Source organism: Calypte anna, chromosome 4A (assembly GCF_003957555.1).
Source record: "Calypte anna isolate BGI_N300 chromosome 4A, bCalAnn1_v1.p, whole genome shotgun sequence".
NCBI lineage: Eukaryota > Metazoa > Chordata > Aves > Apodiformes > Trochilidae > Calypte > Calypte anna.
The window spans coordinates 16,358,865-16,377,981 of record NC_044248.1 but is presented as its reverse complement, the minus strand read 5'-3'; the positions used below and the strand labels follow the sequence as shown (position 1 = coordinate 16,377,981).

General features: G+C 40.7%; 1 protein-coding gene across 1 annotated transcript in view; it reads right to left on the bottom strand.

Annotated features, from left to right (window-relative positions):
• Window positions 1-517: 517 nt before the first annotated feature.
• The window catches only part of GABRB1 (gamma-aminobutyric acid type A receptor beta1 subunit), a 90,532-nt gene continuing 71,932 nt past the window's right edge, over window positions 518-19,117 (bottom strand). The window contains exons 6-7 of the mRNA XM_030449955.1: window positions 791-925; window positions 518-681 (exon numbers count right to left, since the gene is read on the bottom strand). Of these exons, the coding sequence (XP_030305815.1) occupies window positions 518-681; window positions 791-925 (299 nt within the window). The remainder of the gene's footprint in view (window positions 682-790; window positions 926-19,117) is intronic.

The following is a 19,117-nucleotide window of genomic DNA, read 5'->3' as shown; positions in this document are numbered from 1 at the left end:
CATTGTGCTAGTCGTGGGACAAAATGGCTTGCTGACATTGTAAAGTGTATCTGCCTTTTGCAGATATGCTTGCATATCTTGCATTTGTAAAGCATATCTACCTTGAAGGACTGATGGTGGCAGAAGCTCTTGGTTCAAGGCTTATTTGGTGTAAGCTGCCATATCTCCACTGAGGTTGGTAGGATCTTGGGTATTCATTTCAGCCACACATTTGGCCTGAGAGGGCAGTTTTTAACATTAATGAAGTGTTGATGCAGCACAGTGGAGATGTCCTTAGGTATCTGAATTAGTCTTTTACATTTCAGTTTGGAGGCAAGATACTTTGGACCTGATCCAAAGACCATTATGGCTACTGGAAATCAGTCAGGATCTCAGCCTAACTGCAAGGGAAGAGCTTTAGAGGTAGGCAAGGTGACACCTGCCTGTCTTTTTGACCACAGAGATCCTACACTACATGTGTAAGATCAGAGTTAATGCTGCTGCAATCAGCTCTATGAGTTTAAATTTTGAAAAGCAGTTACCAGTTACCTAGAGCAACTCTGGCTGCAGAGGAATCGTGATTGATCCAAAAAGATACCCATGACAGAACTGTGATCAGTGTGGAAGGCACAGAGCTTTGCAAAATGAAGTATCCAGTATTTCTCTTAAGCTGGAAGCTAAGTGATAATTGAAGATATGCTCCTAAAAGAAAAAAAGAAGTCATAGAATGCCTAATGCCTAGTATCAGTTAGACATGGACAGTTCTGGACTGGGAAAGAGGGGGGAGCTATTTTAACTAGCCAGTGCTTACCTCTTGTAAATTCCACTCTCTTGCTCATCCTGTAATCAATGATGGAAAACTGTGGGAGCTTGATGTTATGAACTCCCACTATTGCTGACTCTCCTCCATTCCAGTAAAACTCAATATCATCAGCAGTGTATCCGTCTGAAAGAAGCATAATTTGATTATTGATTTTTCTTTTTCTTTTATTACTTGGCTTAAATACTTGCTGTTAAAGTGGAAGAAGCTGATGTAAATCAGGAATTCAGCCTTCGGCTGTGTGACATTTCTGCTATACAGAAGCCACGCAGCCTCCTCTGTACCCAGGGGAAGCTTCTGGGTCCGGAAAGGAACACAACAATGACAGAGCTTAAGATTAAAGATCAGTTTTAGCTACCTTTAATACTACTACTTTTCATTAAGGCTTGAGCTGCTCAATGCACTAATGGACTGATACAACAACAGTGAAATTCTTAAACTCTTCAGGATGCATTCTAGCAGTAAAACCAGCTTCAGTTCCTGGTTTAACATGTGATTTTCCATGCAGTCTGTGACAAAAAAAAAATGGGAGTTTGGAGTCAGTGGAGGCAAAGATGACTCTGGAAGAATTCAGGTGCCTGTGCTACCTGACAGTGTCTGAGCTGTAGGTATCCCTTTGATGCTCATTCAAAGCATTTTACATTTTAATTAGACCATGCCATCTTTGAAAATGCTTCTGTTATCACCAAAGTATTTCCTACTGACTTCAAAACCAGTGTGTTTTATCATTTTCCTTTTACAGTGATGCTGATTATTTATCATTTAATTAAAAATTAATTTGCTGTTCTGCCACTGGGAAGGAAACATTGTTACTATTTCTAAAACCCTTTCTGATTAAACACAAGCGTGACTGACTTTCCAAAAATCTCACAACCGGTAAAATTTTTGAACTAATATTTTAAACTGGTTCTAATGTATTGCATTTTACTACTTTCTCTAGATATTGACCTAAGGAGAAAACAGTAACTAATCTTTTTTTAAAGATTTTTTTTCCTTCAGCTACTACAGTTAATCAGGTTTAAGTCATATAGCAGAGAAGAAATAAAATATTGTATTTAAACTCAAAGCTTTAGAAAACTTGATGGTAGTTTTGTCAGCTGAACCAACCATATCATCAGAAGACTCTACAGAGTTAGGCACTAATTCTTTCAGCAGTAATGCAACTTCTCACTAGGGAAATTAGACTTAAGATGTCTTTTCCTATGATAGCATCTGGTAATAGCCTCCTCTCTGGAATGCTGACCACATGCTGAAAGCGTCTGTAGTTTCACTGGTGACAATCAGAGAAGCTCTCACAACTTGCTGCCAGGCTCAAGGGACTGCTTAGGAAGTCTGTAGCTATTGAACAGATACCTTTTGATGCAAACACACTGTGACTGGCTGAACAAGGTGAGGTGTTCACATATCTTATTTGTGAACTGCTTGGTGCCATGGTTTGCTAACTATCTGAATTGCTCCTGACCCCACACTAACCTGTGCAATATGGATCTCTGCTGTTTGCTTCCCATTATACTAATTTTTTTTTTTTTTTATTGTTAACCATGAAACAGAGGAAGACCCTGACAGGATTAACTCCTGACATGATTAACTCCTGTAATTTCCCACTGAAACAGTGTGAACAAAACAAGGCCCTAACGAGGCTAACTTCTGTGTAGGTCCTGTTCTTAAAACAAGACACTGCCAAGGCTAACTAGGCACTGAAGGAATATGAACACCTGTGCAAAAAGAACATAAAGATGTCACAACCAGCAGAGAAGGGGAAAGTTATGGCTAGGGTCTGATGTCGCCATGTAACAGTATAATGAAGTCGGCAAGAATCAAAAAAGGTAAAAAGTTCAACCCTGAGGAAGACTTCGTTACTTCATCTGAAGACTCCCAGAGACCCCAAGACATATCCCCAAAAGACAGCTCCGCCCAGACTCTGCCTGTCATGAATATTATAATTACATGTTGCAATCTTATGACTACATATGTAAGGATGATGCAACCTCCCCTTTTAACTGTATAAATAACCTAACCCTTTTACCTGACGGGTGGAACTCTTTGTCCAGTGCGAGCTGGGAGTTCCCCAGATCCAAAAATAAATACCTTTGCTGTTTAAAGGCTTAAAATTCTGTCTCTAAACAGTTTTGTAGGCCTTTTTGGGTTTCAACAACCCCAAAGCTGTCACACAGAGCTCTGCATGGCTGGTTTTCATTCCTTACAGGTAGAAGCAAAGAGCTTCTCATTGCAAAATATCAAGGCAGCTTGCTTGAGAGTGGGAATTAAGTAGCTGCTTTATAGGCATTGCACAAAAACTACAGGGCTAATATAAGCTGCATGGAGGGTGTAATACAAAATGAGAGAAGGAGGTGATTCTTCTGTTCTATGCCACCATGGGCTAAGGCCCTTTTCACATGCCACCCTCCAATTTTGCTCTGATTGTGCTGCTTCCTCATCCAGTGCTGGGACCCAGGGACACAGACAAACCTCTCCAGTACTCATCAGCCCCTGACTTTATTCACTGTCTCCTTAAGTGGCTTCTGCCTGCCTTGTTAACCTGCCTTCTTGATAAAAGAGGGAATAGTTTGAGCACCTTGATGAAGATAAAATTCTCTTCCTCAGAGTTGAATGTTGGCACATTTACTTGCTAAAACTGTAATGGTATTCCATAAATACCTGGGGTATCACCAGGCAACTTTTTTAAAGAAAGGAGTGCAGCCTCCCATAGAAGGATTTCACCATGGTATAGATACAGTGTGGTGATGCTGGAACTTTGTAAAAACTGATTACACGTGTTTTGTAATGTAGGCAAATGTGAAGTCTTGGAAAGTATTCTATGACTTTGGCTACTAAATGAAAAGTAGAACTGCAAGACTTTAAAGCCAGTTGGTCAAAGCAAGAATCTTGCATGGAAGATTACGGAGGATGACAAGCCACCTCTGCTAGCAGATCATGTTTTTAACCTCTACAAACTTAAAAAGAGAATACCAAATACTACAGGAAATAGATCTAGCACGAGCTACCACTGTTTCTAACATGCTGATTTGTTTCTTGAATTGAAGCTGGGGGAAGTGATGAGAAAGGGATAGTGATGATTTTCAGTCAGGAGAACTACATTTATTAGCTTAATTTTTAGAAGAGTGATTGAGCAGGAACATCTTCCTGTAGTTTTATGTACAGAGAACCTCAATACAATCATGATTTCTTTGACAGTCACTGTAATAACACTAACAAGATGTAAACTATCCCCAGGCAGTCCACTCCCTGACATGATATGATTTTTGTTGTGTGATACTCTTCATGACATGTTTGCACACTCTTCTAGGTGTGTGAAGGACAACATGTCCATGGCTGGCGATTCACAGATGCAGGGCTTGGAGGTCCTCATCTTCCACAGGCACTGACATTGCTTTTTGCTTTCCAAATGAACAGGCTTGGAAGGAGCACAATTGGCTGCAGTTTTAAGACTGGAACTGACCTCAGCTCTGAAGAGAGACAGCAGAGGACAGATGACTCCTTCTCCTTTTTTTGAAATGGATAGTGCCTTCTAGTGAGGAACCTTAGTGATGTAAATTAAGAAATATTTAGTGTGGAGCAGCACTACATTTTGGCTAGCAGTCTATGATAAAACCCTCCTTTCTGGCAGCGTATGTCCTTAAAATGCACAGTGGAAGAAAAGATATTTCAATGATAAAAAAGAAAAAAAAAAAGTGGTTCTGGTTGGCTCAGCGGCCAGTTCTAACAAGCTGATTTGTTCACTGCACTTATCTGTGCTGCCCAGGTATTCCCTTGGCAGCTTCTTTTCAACGCAATCCTTTTCCCTCTGCGTATCCATGCCCCAACATTAAAGGGATGCCTCTGCTTTGGTCACAGGACTTCCAACTGGACAGTGATGTCTGCACGCAATTTTCATAGAAATCAGATGCTGGGAACCTGAAATATTTCAATTATGTTCATGCTAGCTGTCAAGAGGGCTTGCAATTTCAACTGCAGAAGTCTCGAATTCTTTCCTTAAATGTATAAATCCGTGACATTAGTAACATTCAACTGATTTAATCACACGAGTTATCTGATTTCAGTTATGTCCGCTCCCTAGAAATCAGAATCGGTCTCTCCGCCTGCGACCGAGCTCCAGCGCCCTTCTCCAGGCACATACCCGGGGAGCATCGGGCAGGCGTTTGGCTGCCCCGGTCCCGGCTGGCCCAGCCCGGCGGCACAGCGCACTGACACACGGCCGACACCGGGGGGCGCCCGCCATCCGCGGCGGCCGGCACAGACCCGTGCCTCGGTTCCCAGCCCACCTACCACTGCCCCCCAGGCCACCTCCCTCTGCACCCCCCGCCCGCTGCCCCCAGCCCACCCCCCCCTGCCCTCCTTCGGTCCTCGGCCCGGGTGCAGCCGCGCTCTCCCATCTTGAAACATCCGACCCCGAAAGGGTTACACCTGGTCGCCAAATTTGGCCAGGACAGCAATTAGCATAAATTAAAGGAGGGATAGATTTGGGGCGGCGATGTACTTAATGTCAGCAACTGTGTTCGATGGCTGGACTTCATACAGAGGATGACTTGGGATTTAAACACATTTGCTCAATGCTTCTGGAGCAAACGTGGCCAGGTTTCTGGGCTGACATCCCTAGCAGTCCAGCCCACTTAATCAAATTCCCTAGGATTTCTGTGTCTGCTTTTGTTGACCTGAATAATAAATAGATGATTGATAAGATTTTTGTTTTTATTAATAAAGCTCCCATGAAAATTATTTGATCCATCTAAGCCTTTGTTGGCTTGCTAAATTCTTTTCCAGCTACAAATCATGTAAAATACATTTAATTGTTCAGCTCAAGATATTAAACTTCTGCTTCCTAGAAAGTAGTATCTTGAAAAGATAGTACAGTCCTTGATGTGCCAAAACCTCTGTTTGGTTTGTTGGTTGGTTTCTGGGTTTTTTTTTCCCTTTAGACTAACAGCTAAGAGTTTAAGTGAGAACACTAAGGCAGATGTGCAGTAGATCTAAAAAGCACTACAAGAAATAGCTTGTGTATAAATCTTGCAGTTCACAGAAAAATGTTGCTGACATTGTGATATACCTTAGTATATTAATGTATTAGATGTTAATGTCAGCAGGTTGTTTTATTTCCCTCTGTAGCCCCATAGCCTTTACCATCTCAGATACCTCTAGGATAAACAAAGATCTATATTACATTAACTTAACAAATAAAGTTATAGTTCTACAATTATTACCAGTTCCACAGGGATGTCCAAATGGAGCCCCGTTTTCCATCTGCTCCTCCAGGATAGGCAGCTCTGAAACACCCAGTAGTAGGGTCCCTGCCTTAGAGACCTGTGGCTAAATAGGACATTTCAAAAGAATATTTCCATTTTGTGTGCCTTCTGTAATGATACGAGCCTGCAATCCAACCCTTTTCCATCACTACTGGATCTTCCCTTTCTAACAACTTAGTCAGCCTTGCTGAATGTGTTCTTCTAGTATAATTTTTTTAGTTTCACACAGTTATAATTTCTCTAACTGTATTTAAAGAAGAAGATAAAGCATTACTTCCACTCACTACCAAGATGGTCCATACCATAAATGGTAAATTTGTTGTTTCAGCTGAAACTCAATGGGGAACTGCAGATCAGAAGATGTGTTTTGGTAAGTGTTGCTGCTAGTTAAAATCAAGGTGGTAGAATTGCTTGAAAAGTCTCCCTGTCACCTCTGTTGGAGTGGGTGTTTGTATCCAAAAGCGACTTTATTTTTTTTCATTGAAAAGTACGTTTTATAGGCAGATGGCAGATTGTGACTGGAGATATAAGTCAGAATTTAGCCAAAGCAAATCTGACCCAAGCGAAAATTTAATTAGACTGCTGGAGTACTACAGATTGTCAGCTATTTAAGTATGTTTCTCAAATAAAAATAAATATTACATATGGGGCGGTCTGCTCCATCTCAGTTGGAGACATCATTTCCTATCCATTAGACACAGAAAGTAAATGTTATTGCAGCATAAAGACTCTCTTGCAACATCCTAATCTAGTTCAGAGAGTGAATTACAACCTTGCCTTATTGGCCAAATTCCTTTAATATTGGTTCCTTGTTATTATTATAATTTTTTTCACCTCTAACTTTTTAATTCTCATTTGCCAATGAAACCTGATGCAAGGTTGAAAGTCTTTTGGGAGAGGAATTGTTTGGTTGTACTTAATATCTCTTTAATGGCTCACACAGCAGGACTTCTCAGTATCACCGAACTCTCAATAGATGGAAGCACTCAAGGTTTCTGGGTAAGCAGTCAGACTTGTATTGAAAATGCCTTACCTGCTTATTTCTCTCCTACTGGATTATGCCAGTGATTTCAAAGGACCCACTGACCCTATCACAATAAGAAATACACAATAACATATTTTATCTAGTATAGTTTTCATGTGCAAGGGTACCTCTTTTAAGGCACATGGATATTATTTTTCTTTCCTATTTACTGGTAAGTGTTTCATTGTCATTAGTTATAAAAAAACCAAACCAAGGTATTATTAGGAAAGAAAAGCAAATGCAAGTTTCTTTGTTTGCATTCTCATATGCTTTTCAATTCATGTTATGCTATTTCTTGACTATTAAATGCAGTTTTCTTTCTTTCTTTCCTAAAAATAGCTCTGCTGTTGGCTACAAAGAAGTGCCACTGAGATGATGAAAGATAGAGCTGCTGTCACTGAGGGAAGGACTGACTGAGTCATGAGTCCTCAGCCTGGAGGTAAGGTGACTGAGAAAATGTTATGGCAAAAGTCTGGAAGATTCTGTATGAGCACCCTTTAGTTTCCTCCTCCTTCTTCCCACCTAGAAGCACTGTACAAACACATGGCTATTGCTGTCTGAGCCATTACCCTGGAAGTTCTTTCTGATTTGAGTCACTTTACAAAGTTAAAAAGAGAACACCACTATTTATAAGCACATTATGTAAACACTGGCAACAGAAGTCCAGCTGCTAAGCATTCAATTAATTTAGTTCAGTCAATATTGCATGGTACACAGTTTTGTTTGTTCATATTGTAAACATGTCGTGCCCTTGAGCACTTTTTTTCATTGGACTAATTAAGATCTACTTCTAAGTGCTCCCATTTTGCTGCCAGGCAGACTCCCCCAATTTTGAATACAGCTGTAGTACTTGGGGAAAAAGGCATTTGAAATCCAGGTCCATCTGGTTTGTTCTCCACCATGTCAGGCCAAAACCTGCTCCTCTTTAAGGCAATAAGACCTCTGTTTTCAGCAGTGCTCAGACTGCAGATGACCAAGGCCATGTGTTTCTCTCATAGCAGCGGGGCTTATGCATGTACACCTACTGTATCTATGCAACATTTTAGTCCCCTCTCTGAGACAGTGAAAATTCTTTTAAAATTTTGATTACTTAATTAAGGTGTTAAATTTTCCAAAGGTATGTAAAGAGTTAGGTTCAAGGCCAATGTACTTGTGCTTCTAGATATACGAGAATTAATTTTTCATGGTGGTCTCACTCACTATTCTGACTATGTAGGTAGCTGAATTTTCAATTAATGAACAATTGAAGAAAGATTTAAAGTTATACTGAGTTTTTGTGTAGATGACATTGAAATTACCTGAGTGAAAAAATTACTTTTCTAAACACAGTCAATATCAGATAAAAATGCCAAATACTTTGACTTTTGAAAATGAAACATTGACTCTTTTTAGAAAATACATTTTACAACGCATGTGTATTGTACACGTACATTTTTCCTGCATGCATATATTGCCTAAATAGTTCCACATTATTGAGGTGATAGATACACTTCACTAGGGAAAAAGCCTTGCCTGAACTTGTCATAAAAAGAAGTTCATGTGGTTTTTTATGACACTGTAACAAGACCATGAAAAGAAATGTAGATTTGACTGTTGTTTTAAAACTTTGTCACCAATCTGCTTTGCTTCTGTAACCATTGATAAATACTAATTCTGTGCTGCCAAGATATAGGAGCAAGAAAGTCCTAGAAAAAACCCAAAATCTTAGGAAAAAGAACATCCTGCTCTGTATTTGGTAATAGATTTATTGCTATATAGCTTCAGACTGGATTCTGCTCTGAGTTCTATAGAAATTACTCCCCTTGCTTATGGAGCTGGAATGGCAGTGGCTTCTCTGAGGATATTTGCCTCCACTAAGTCACTGAGATAAGTCACTATAATTTTAAACACCTGGACATGTACTGCAGTTTACAGCTAGAGAAAGCAATGTAAACTACCAGCATTTTTTTTGGCTGCCTCGGGTGCTGAGACTGAAGTTTAGATAGCAATAATTGGGAACACAACAGCAAGACTACGGTAGAAACTAGCAAAAATCTGTTACTACTCAGAAAATATACATGGCTTTTCATCCATAGACCTAAATACTATACAAATAAATCTATAAGTACTATACAAAATCAACCAATCTCCATTTTGCAGGGAGATCTGAAATGTATAAAAGAGAAGTATAGAAGGAATACATCACACTTTACTGAGACGTTACATTTTTAATTTCACGTTGGCAAATCAGTGGTAAGCCAAAGACAGGGTTATGTAGAGAAATGTTAGGCCTTAGTAATCTGATATGGTTGTACAGCCTGGGCTGACAAATCAGAATTAGCAACTTCCATGTTCCCTTGGGCAATGACCAGAGTGGGTTCAGGAGCAGGGTACAGCCCTGCACAAAGGAGATGAATGGCTGTTTGGACACCGTGGTGGCTTTCACAGTGCCATGGCCACCAATTTTCTTTAAGCACTAAAGAATGAGTAGGGGATTTCTCTGGGTGACAGAAGACAATTAAATGCATAAATAACACTTATGGTTGTAACATCCTAGGACAACTGCATTATCTTAAAGCATAAAATCCCAGCTCTTCCAAAAATGTGATATGATCAGGTGGAGAGATTATTTTTCCTACTACTCTGACTGTAGAAACACAGACGAATTTACAAGCACAGCTGTTTCCAGACAATTTAGCTGCTCCTCTAAATGAACCCTTATTTTTGAAGAGCAAGCCCAGCTTTTCCTTTTACTGTTCCCCTGGCCCAGGAACTGTCAGAGGCTGAAGCCTGGTGAGGTAATGCTGGGAAGTGGCTCTGCCCCAGCTTTTCTGTCTTCTGTGGTCACCAGGGAACAGCCTGGGCCCTGTACTGGTACCTCTGAGGATTCTGAAATGGCACTAAAATGAGAAAAACAGTCTGTGAGAGAAAAGTGCTTAAGATGTACCAGGTAGGTGAGCTGGCTAATTTAATGTGCTCATGCACTGAAATTGTTGAGTGTCAAGTATTTGGTATTGAAATCTATGTATCCCTATAGAGACAAGCTACTCATCTTTTGAAAGGAAAAAGGGAAAGTCATATAGACTATACTATCAACATCTAAATAAATTCTAAATTTGGGTGTAGTGCAAAAATACATTGTGAAAGTAAAATAAGTAGTTTATAATTTCTACTGGGAAAAGAAATCTTTCCAAAGTGTGGAAACAGAGCAGTCACTGTGGCTTAACACTAGTGTACTGTGAAGAATGAATTATTTTGGCTTAGTGACTGACTTAAAAGATGAGTGGTAAGGCATGGCTTAAATGGAGCCAAAAATACATTTTAAATTTTGATGTGACAAAAAAGAAACATACAGTGCTATTTGGCTGATTTCTCAGTTTCAGTATCAGCAAGCTATTTGTGAATCTGCCTCCAAGAGTATCTGAAAATCAACTTGCTCTGCTGCACAGCTCTGTGCCTGTCTTGCTTTTGCTGTGATTTTTGAAACTGCTGTTGTGGTTGCTCACGCTCTAACTCAAAAACCACTCCTGTTTTGCTGCCAGCAAATTCTTTGCAGCTCTGAAGGATGGCATTTCAGCTCTGTCAGAAATTAATCTGATCTGGATCTACAGATTGCTGTGTGTGTGTGTGGCCTCCCCATCAGTCCCCATCCTTCTATGAATGAATTTGCAGTGTTACAAGCTCAGTGTATGTATTCTGCACAGGGTATATGGAGTGATCTAGGGTGTATTACCTGACTGTCTTTAGAAGTTATTAAAGTCTGTTTCAAAATGCAAAATGTATTGCCCAGAGAGCGGTCATTTTGCTGTCTCAGTGGGCTGTATATGGGATCCCACCAGCAGCCTGTTTATGCTGATCTCCATTCCTGATCTTGCTGGTATGTTGCCTATGGTGCTGTCTTGCTTGGTTTATGAGTGTGATGTGTGTGCTAGGGTTTGTGAAAGCTGACTGCTTGAATATGGTGTTTGATCCATGGCAGAGCTCTTGAAACGAGGCATTTTGTGTATATCATGCAGCAGGCAGAAGGAGTACAGGAGAAGGGATGGATGGAGACCCACCTGTGCTCGGGTGAATTGTGAATGCTGTGGGTTGGATAAAATGCTAAGAACTACTTTGTGGCTGGCAGACTAAGTCAAGATGAGCAGGCAGAAACTCTTTTGCCTTTTGTGTTCAGGTAGTTAACCTCAGAATGACCCCACTGTTTGAGTGATACAAGGTTTGGAACAGATGCCCTTCCCTTTCTCTCTTCATAGTCCATCAAATCTGAAAGGAATTAAAGTCTGAGTATGTATTTTAGAGCAGTCAAAGGAACTGGCCAGAAGCAGAGAGCTCGTATTCTCAGCACTACACTGTAATAAACACAGACAAGTCAAAGCAGCAAGTCCCAACCTACCCCCTCCCTGGGTTTGCAGGGCCTGTGGAAAGTGACATGTTCTGGCACATGGGCTTAGGGCTGACATGTCCCATGGGGGAGCTGCCCTCATTAGAAATAGCAGAAAACCTGAATCTCTTTTAAAAAAGCATAGAGTTGAGCTTCCTCCCAGCCTTTTTTTGTTTGTTTTGTTTTGGTTTTTTTTTTATATTTAGCTGGGGAGGGTCCTTGCAACTGGTTTTTAGAATACTCTGAGCAGCAAGCTCCTTTGAGAGGGGAGAAATGATGCCTTCTCCATCAGTGATTTGATATACATGGGGAGAAGAAGCAGGATGTGGCCAGATGCCCTTTTAGAACCTTTGGATACTTTATGGAAAAGACAGGAGTGAATGGATCGAGCTCAAACCTCCTGCTGCCTCAGGTACCAGCAAACTCATATTCATTAGTGAATTTTTATTGCCGTGCATGAATAAATGACTTGATATCTGGCACCTGCAGACAGGCAAAGAAAAAGTTTTCTGGGAAAGTTGGATTTAAGACAGGTTTTTAATCTCTAATAAAAATATGATCCATCTTTTCTTGAGGTGTAGTTTCCTGTATCCTTTTAGTTCAAATGCAATCATAACGTGGATCAATGCAATCTTTTCTCAGGAACGGAGCTGTGATAAATCCGTTCAAATCTCATTCTGTCAGATCACTCTGTGCCAACAGAGGTTGTAATGAGTGTTTAGGTATGAACACAGTTGTTTTTTTCTGGAAAAAAAAACATGGAAAGATTAAAGTGGAATGTTCTACTGATTCACTGCAATATCACTTTAATTTGGTTGTACCTTCATCAAAGCATCGCATACATTTAGTGTTAGGTCTATTTCTATATGGAGCAGGAACAGCCATAAAAACAATGTAGTCAAGGCAGAAGTGTCATTTTCTATGCTGCAGATGACTTCTTCTTAATCTTCCTCTTTTCTCCAGCTTGCCCTGTTCAGTTCTTGCTTGTTCAGTTCTCCCACACAAGTGAAATGGTTTCTGAGGGTGCTGCTGACAGGAGTAATGCATGGCTCAGTGTTGCTGTGTCAATCCCTGAATCATGCTGCAGCATCACGGTTGTCATAGAGACACAGATTTTTGAGATCAAAGGGACAGTTCTGATATTCATCTCAGACCTTTTAGAAAACACATAGTAGCTTGCCAATAAGTAAGTTACTTTGCCAGACTGGAATGCAGCCTGTCCCACCCTCTCCTGTGGCAGTGAAACACATTTCACTGAAGTTGGGGGATTCTGGTACAGAAACCCCAAATGGGGATATAATTTATTGTCAGAGTGGTGCTGTCAGGACAACTTTTTTTCTGCTGAGGGAAAGCCAGGTGCAAGCTGAGTCCACAAGGTCTTGCCACAGTTATGGTCCTGGTGACTTCAAAGTGGCAAAGAGTATGAGTGTAATAACAGCATCCTCTCTTATCTTCCAGGTGCTGTAGTGAGGTCAGCACTTGTAGTTGTAATGAAGGATGCTAGAGTGGGGCAGCTGTGTGCAGTCAGAAGTCTCTGACAGACAAGTCCTGGATGATTTAGCTGCAGCAGTTTGATGCTGCTGCCCCTGATTGTTTGTCTGTTCCTTCTGTCTGCTCTGTTATCAGCTGGGATTTGTGTCTGCTGCTGCTGCCAGGGACAGAGGGCTTGTGCCAAAGCACTGGGTTGTGAACTGCCATGGCAGTTGTAGCCCTTGCCAGAGGCTACCTGATACAGCAGAGCTAACAGCTGGGGATTTATCATCTTAAATTGCCAAGCTCTCATCCATCAGAGCTCATGTGAGAGTGGCAAGCAGTCTGGGTAACCTCCAGCCAAGTATTAAGTATCCTTTGTCCCAGTATATGCTAATCTGTGAGAAATGAAGTCTTACAGATCCCAGCTCTGCTGATGAAGCACTTATAAAATCCCTTGATTTTATACACAGAAGTTTCCAGTAGCCATCATGGCATTAGACACTTAAACAGGTGTAAAGCCTCTCCTCATCTGCAGCTGCAGATTTTGGAATAAGTTGAACTGCTTGAGCAAAGCTGGGAAAATGTGTCTGAAGGAACATGTGTAGCCAAAATGCTCACATCCTCCTAAATGTATACATTTCCCTGATTGTCAGCTGTGCATACACAGCTTTTGCAGTCCTGTAAGATAGCCTTGGGAAAACTGGAAAAGCAGTTTTTTAAAAAATGATCTGCTGGCTCAATATAAGCATGTATTATCCCTGAATTGGCTGCTCTGCTGGAGAGGTTTGATAATAGGGCAGCATTTGATTCTTTGTGTTCTGCCACTTGCAGTGCCTTAGATTACTCACTGGTGAGTGTTACTAAGGAAAAATTCTTAGCACTTTAGGTTTTTGGGGATTGTCTTTGGCTAACTTCCACAGCATTCCTGTGAGGTGTAATGACTCACTGCCTTTCTCTTCACAAATAGTGCTATGTTCATCTATTCTTTGAGTAGCTTAAGTGCAATTAATCTCTGGGACTGCCTGGTTCCTCTGGAGCACTCTTGTTCTGCAGCAGGAGTAAATCTTCCTGAAAAACCACGGGGGAGCTGAGGAGGAGCCCAGGCTGTGTGTGCTGCAGTATTGGTGTGCTCTGGACCTGCTACAGGGCTGAGGTGTTGTGGCCTCACTGTGGAGCACTGAGCTTTTGGAGGAGAAAATGTATCTCCAGCTTGCTTGGTTTAGAGGTCAAGAATCACGCTGGGACATGGAGGGGATGTGCTCAGATGCCACCTTCCTGCCACCCTTTAGGGATGAAAGAGATCGTGCAGCTCTCGCCCTGAGGGGGAGCCGGGGAGGGAGAGGCAGCAGCTCTCTGTCTGCACACCCATGCATGGTCAGGGCACTGGCTGATCCTGGGGAAATAAATGAGGCTGAACTGAGAAAGCAGACATAGCTTCAAGTACGTGGAGACAGGATAGTGCAGCATGTAACTCTTCTGAATCTGAGTGTAAAATCTGTTAACCAACATGGTTTCCAAAGGGTGCTCTTCAGGGAATCACTCGGCAGTCCTTATGTCCTTGTACATGGGATTAGATGCTCATAAAGTTCAGGTTTTTTAAGGGAGTTTAAAAATGGTGTGAAGAACACACGATCTATCCTGGCCATGGTCTAGTGCCTCAGCATTGGCTTAACTGCTAGGCTGTTTCTTGCTGTTTCTATTGTACTGTGACACTGCTTGTGATTGCACCTGCAGGTATGCACCTCCATGGGAGCCATGCATTGGCATCTGCAGGAGAATGGAGATCAGTTTAATAACTACTTCTGTTTAAATGCAGGATAGATATTTTACATGACCATACAGACCTTTGCAGACCTTTGACTTAGTTTATTATTCGCCCTTTGTATTGTTGCTTAAATTCCAAATTGTCATGTGCAATTTCTACCCAGCACTGAACACTCCTCAGAAGCACGAATCCTAATTTCTGTCTTGATTTCAGTGTATCTGTTGATCAGATCTAACTTTGAGGGTGGGGCTGAAGAAAGGACCATCTACTTGGAACAAACGTTTAAAACAACTAGTACAAAAGCAGATAGAGAAGTTTCTCAGTGTAAGTTATAGTGGTTTAACTGACAAAAACTGAGATCACCTGAAGATCAGACATATTATTTCTGTGTTAGATTATGTGCTGCTGAGAGCTACTGGATTTAGGGCTATTAGTGTTGCATAGATTTGCACATCTGTACAGGTCTTTTTTACTGTCTCTGTGTTCTGTTTCTTTTCTATCTGCATGCATCAAGCTTTCATGATTACTGGCAGCACTGAGGATAAAAGTGTTGCTAAGAAACTAAATTAGAATTAAAAGAAGAATGTTACTGTTACTACATTCGTGCTGAAGCCAAGTAGAGGACAGGCAGCAGAAAAAGAAGGTGAGTGGCAATAGCAAGATAGAGCACATCTCCTCACAGTAGCGATTACCATTTAGTGATGGTTTCCACAAAGGGTACTTCTATGGAAGCTGGTGCTATGGGTTAAACCATATAACTGTACATAGTATAAAAATAAACACCATCACTTTCCAGTGGTTTGAAACTGTTTGGCAGTGCACATAATGCACAGTATCTGTCTTGTGGTGAGAGATGCTGCTACATGTTATACAAGCGGTTCCTAGATTGCTTAACAATTAATTACAGCACCATCTTCTTTGTCCCTTTTATTTATTGAACAGTTCTGCCCTGGGGTTTGAGGTGTACATTTTAAATGGATAAGCCTTTCTATAGAAGAGATATTTTTTTTTAACCAAAAAAGTGTTAACAATTTGATTTTTATCCCAGCTCTGTGGAGATTGGTATACTGGCACAGCAGAGAGTGAAATAGCTGAAGTGCGGCCCAGGAGCTGAAGAACTGGAGATGGGAATCTCAAACTGGTTCTGTCATGGAAGGAAACCACACACATATTACATGCGGCATGAACAGAGAGGCAGTGGTCACAGGTATCACCTCTTCATTCACACTCTGGTAGCTCTTGAGGGAATTAATGGTACTAAGAGCAGAGTACTCAGAAAAACAGGTTTACTTGTACCCAAATGCCTAAGAAAGAAGGAGGAAGTCTGTTCTTCAGAATTCTGTTCTTCTTACAGGTATGATCAATGATTTTCAGGATTTGTACAGATGTAGAGGAGAAAAGCTTGGTGCATTAGGAGATGCAATTTAGATGCAGAATTCTCAAAGATGCCAGTGCTCTTGACATACTACGTGTAGGTGTGCAGTAGCAGGTAAACATATTTGTGTTTTTGGAAAATCATTCTGTTGTTAGAACTGATCAAAATACTAATCAGAAGCAATGTGTTCTGCTAGTTTTGACCTGTTACAAATTGTGAATAACAATGTTGATTCTTTGCATTGACTCAACAAGCTTAACATACCAACATGTGTCTTTTTGGAGACATGACTTATTTATAGCAAATGTTCAAAAGGTCTGAAAAGCAATTTTCTTTTGGTGACATGTGACTGGACACATGGGTGACATGGTATTCTCCCACCCTTTATTGTGTTGGCATTTTAATTGCTTTTTCCAGCTGATGCTAATTTTGATTCTTGATGAGGTCTCAGTGTTAGTGCTAAGTCCATTCTCACTAAGCACTGGTGGACTGGAGACTTCAAATCAATCATGTTGTAGTAAATAAATTCACAAGTAATTCAGTATGAAGGCAACTTTAGTAGGAAGTTGTCTATTTTCATCGCTGTGGTACTGTACATATTTTTTTACAGTTCCTCTGCTGGTCAGGAAGAAAGGCTCCTGAAGAGATATGTTACACACTTATTTTGAAAATCAAGATATGACTTGTTCTCCTAATGCATATCTTAGTATGTCTGAGTCAGAAGAGAAGCCAAGGAGCTGCAAGTAACATCAAGGAAACTGTTTTGTGCCAGAAAAAAGTCAGGGACCTGCAAAGCCCAAGGGTGGGTATGACAAAAATGCATCTGGATGAGTGGCTCTGTAGGTCTCATAAAGTGGTGGATTATGAGCCTCAGAATTTTGCACTACCAGAAAGTAACTGAGGGATCAGAAAGGTGATGGACAGCACTGGAAAGGGAAGTTACAATTGCCTGCTGCCTCTGCTTCTTATGAATGAGAAGAAAATGACGGCATGTGTATTTATATGCGCTGCTTCAGTCAGCAGAGTAATGTAGAATGGGCTACCTGAAAGCTGATGTACAGAGAAAGTTGATGCAGGTTGGTCCAACACAAGTGTTCATTGTAGCAGAATGTGTAGAGGAATGGCCTGAGCATGCGTACACAGCCCCATGTTTGAGGCACTCAGGTGCTAATTATGAGGTGGGAGGTGTGAGCTTGTGTCAAGCCCACCTGTGTTAAGCCTCTGCCCCCATTTAGGGTTTGCCTCAGCTGTGCATGAGCAGGATTGGGGGGGGGCAATAAAAGGGGAGCTTCCCAACACACACTTGGCTCACTCTTGGGCAGCCAAAGGAGGAGGTCAGCTGAGTCTGGAGCAGAAGCACTGAATGATGCTGGCTGAGTCTGAAGGCAGCAAGATTGGAGCACTGACTGTGCACCTGGATAAGAACACCTCTTTGACATTGGAGCGCCGTACCCCAAGGAAGATTCATCTGTCTGCACCCATCTACAGTTCATGACATGCACATTGACATGGCCCAGCCTATGGTGCTAATAATGTATCTGTTGAGAGGGTTTAATATGGTGCAAAACCTGTGTGTCCTTCCAGAGACTTCCTTGTACGTGTTCAACAAATAAGCTACTGTGGGTGCTTGGCACTGCAGCTATTGAGGTGCATCATGAAGAACCTTGACAGCACTGTCTCTCTGCTTCTCTCTCTGAGTTGCTTACTTGCAGTGCGAAAACACTAGGACCTTGGAAAACCCACAATTTCCGAATTACTAAAGAACTAAACAAGCAGGTTCTATTCAGAAAATGTTCTATAGTAAAAAAATTTCATTGACCCTGCTGTGAATATCTACTGGATTGAATTCTTTTGCTTGTTGAATAAAAGACTTGTTCTTAACCTGGCAGAAAATTTCTGAAATCACTGTAAAATGACATTCCAGGAAAAGGAGCAAAACCAAATAATTATTGGAGAAACATTCAAAATTTCTTACCAAACAATGCATATAAAATTTAAATGAAAAGCTGTGCCCCTAGTGACTTATATTAAGTTGGATATTGATTCTGCACTTAAAAAGAAGAAAAATACTTCATTATGGAGAGTGATTCTGAAGGTATGTGCCCATTTCAGTGATTTAAATGAGGCATCTTCCTGGTGCCATCAAATAGAAACTGTAAACAAATACAAACACTGGGCTGAGAGCCCAATGTCTCGTCAATGCTCTAAACTGCCTGCTTTTTCCAGTGCCTGAGAACTACCACCTCACAGATATGTTCTGACATTACATTTGTGTATACAGAACTGATGAAAACCTCTGCAATTCAGAACAAACTGAAATCTTAGCAGCATTTTCTAAGGCTCAGAGTGATTTGGCCTTCTTTGGTTTAGACTTACTTAATTTATATTTGTATAACAGTACTATTAAAAGTTTCATATGTGACTATTCCATTGTTTTGACACTATGAAAATAGAATAGTTTGAAAATTAATGCTGTGAGATTTTTGGGAAATTTCACTTCCTCTCAGCCCAAGGTAAAATCTTATATCATGAGTTTCTGAAGAATGAGAGTTGGGCTTCTGAAAACTTGTAATTCTTTGAATGAGATATGTTACAAACAATGAAAGAATTGCTTTTGTTGATGACAGGTATTAGGAATTTATTTTGCTTAGTCCTGGATCATCTTATTTCTGTTTATTTAACATTTCAAACCATCCATCAAAGCAGAGGTTCAGATGCTAAAGTTTTTCTTTCTTTTCAGTAAACTGAACCAAAATACTGTTTTTGGGGAAATCTGTTAATCCTTTCTAGAATACTACTTTAGAAAGAAGTATTATTACATAAAAAAGATAGCCTGACACTGCAAAAGTTTTAATGTGATAAACTGAAATTCTTAGCAAACTGCTGCATTATTTTGCTTTGGACTTTGTAGTCTTAAAGGTTATGTTTAGACAAACTGCTCTCTGGTCAGTGGCAGCCATTGGTTTGACCAATGACAGAATAAAAAATCTTCTAAAAAAACTTCCATGGACACTTCTCTACAGGCTATCAGGGTAAAAGATAGAAATACTGTGTAAATGA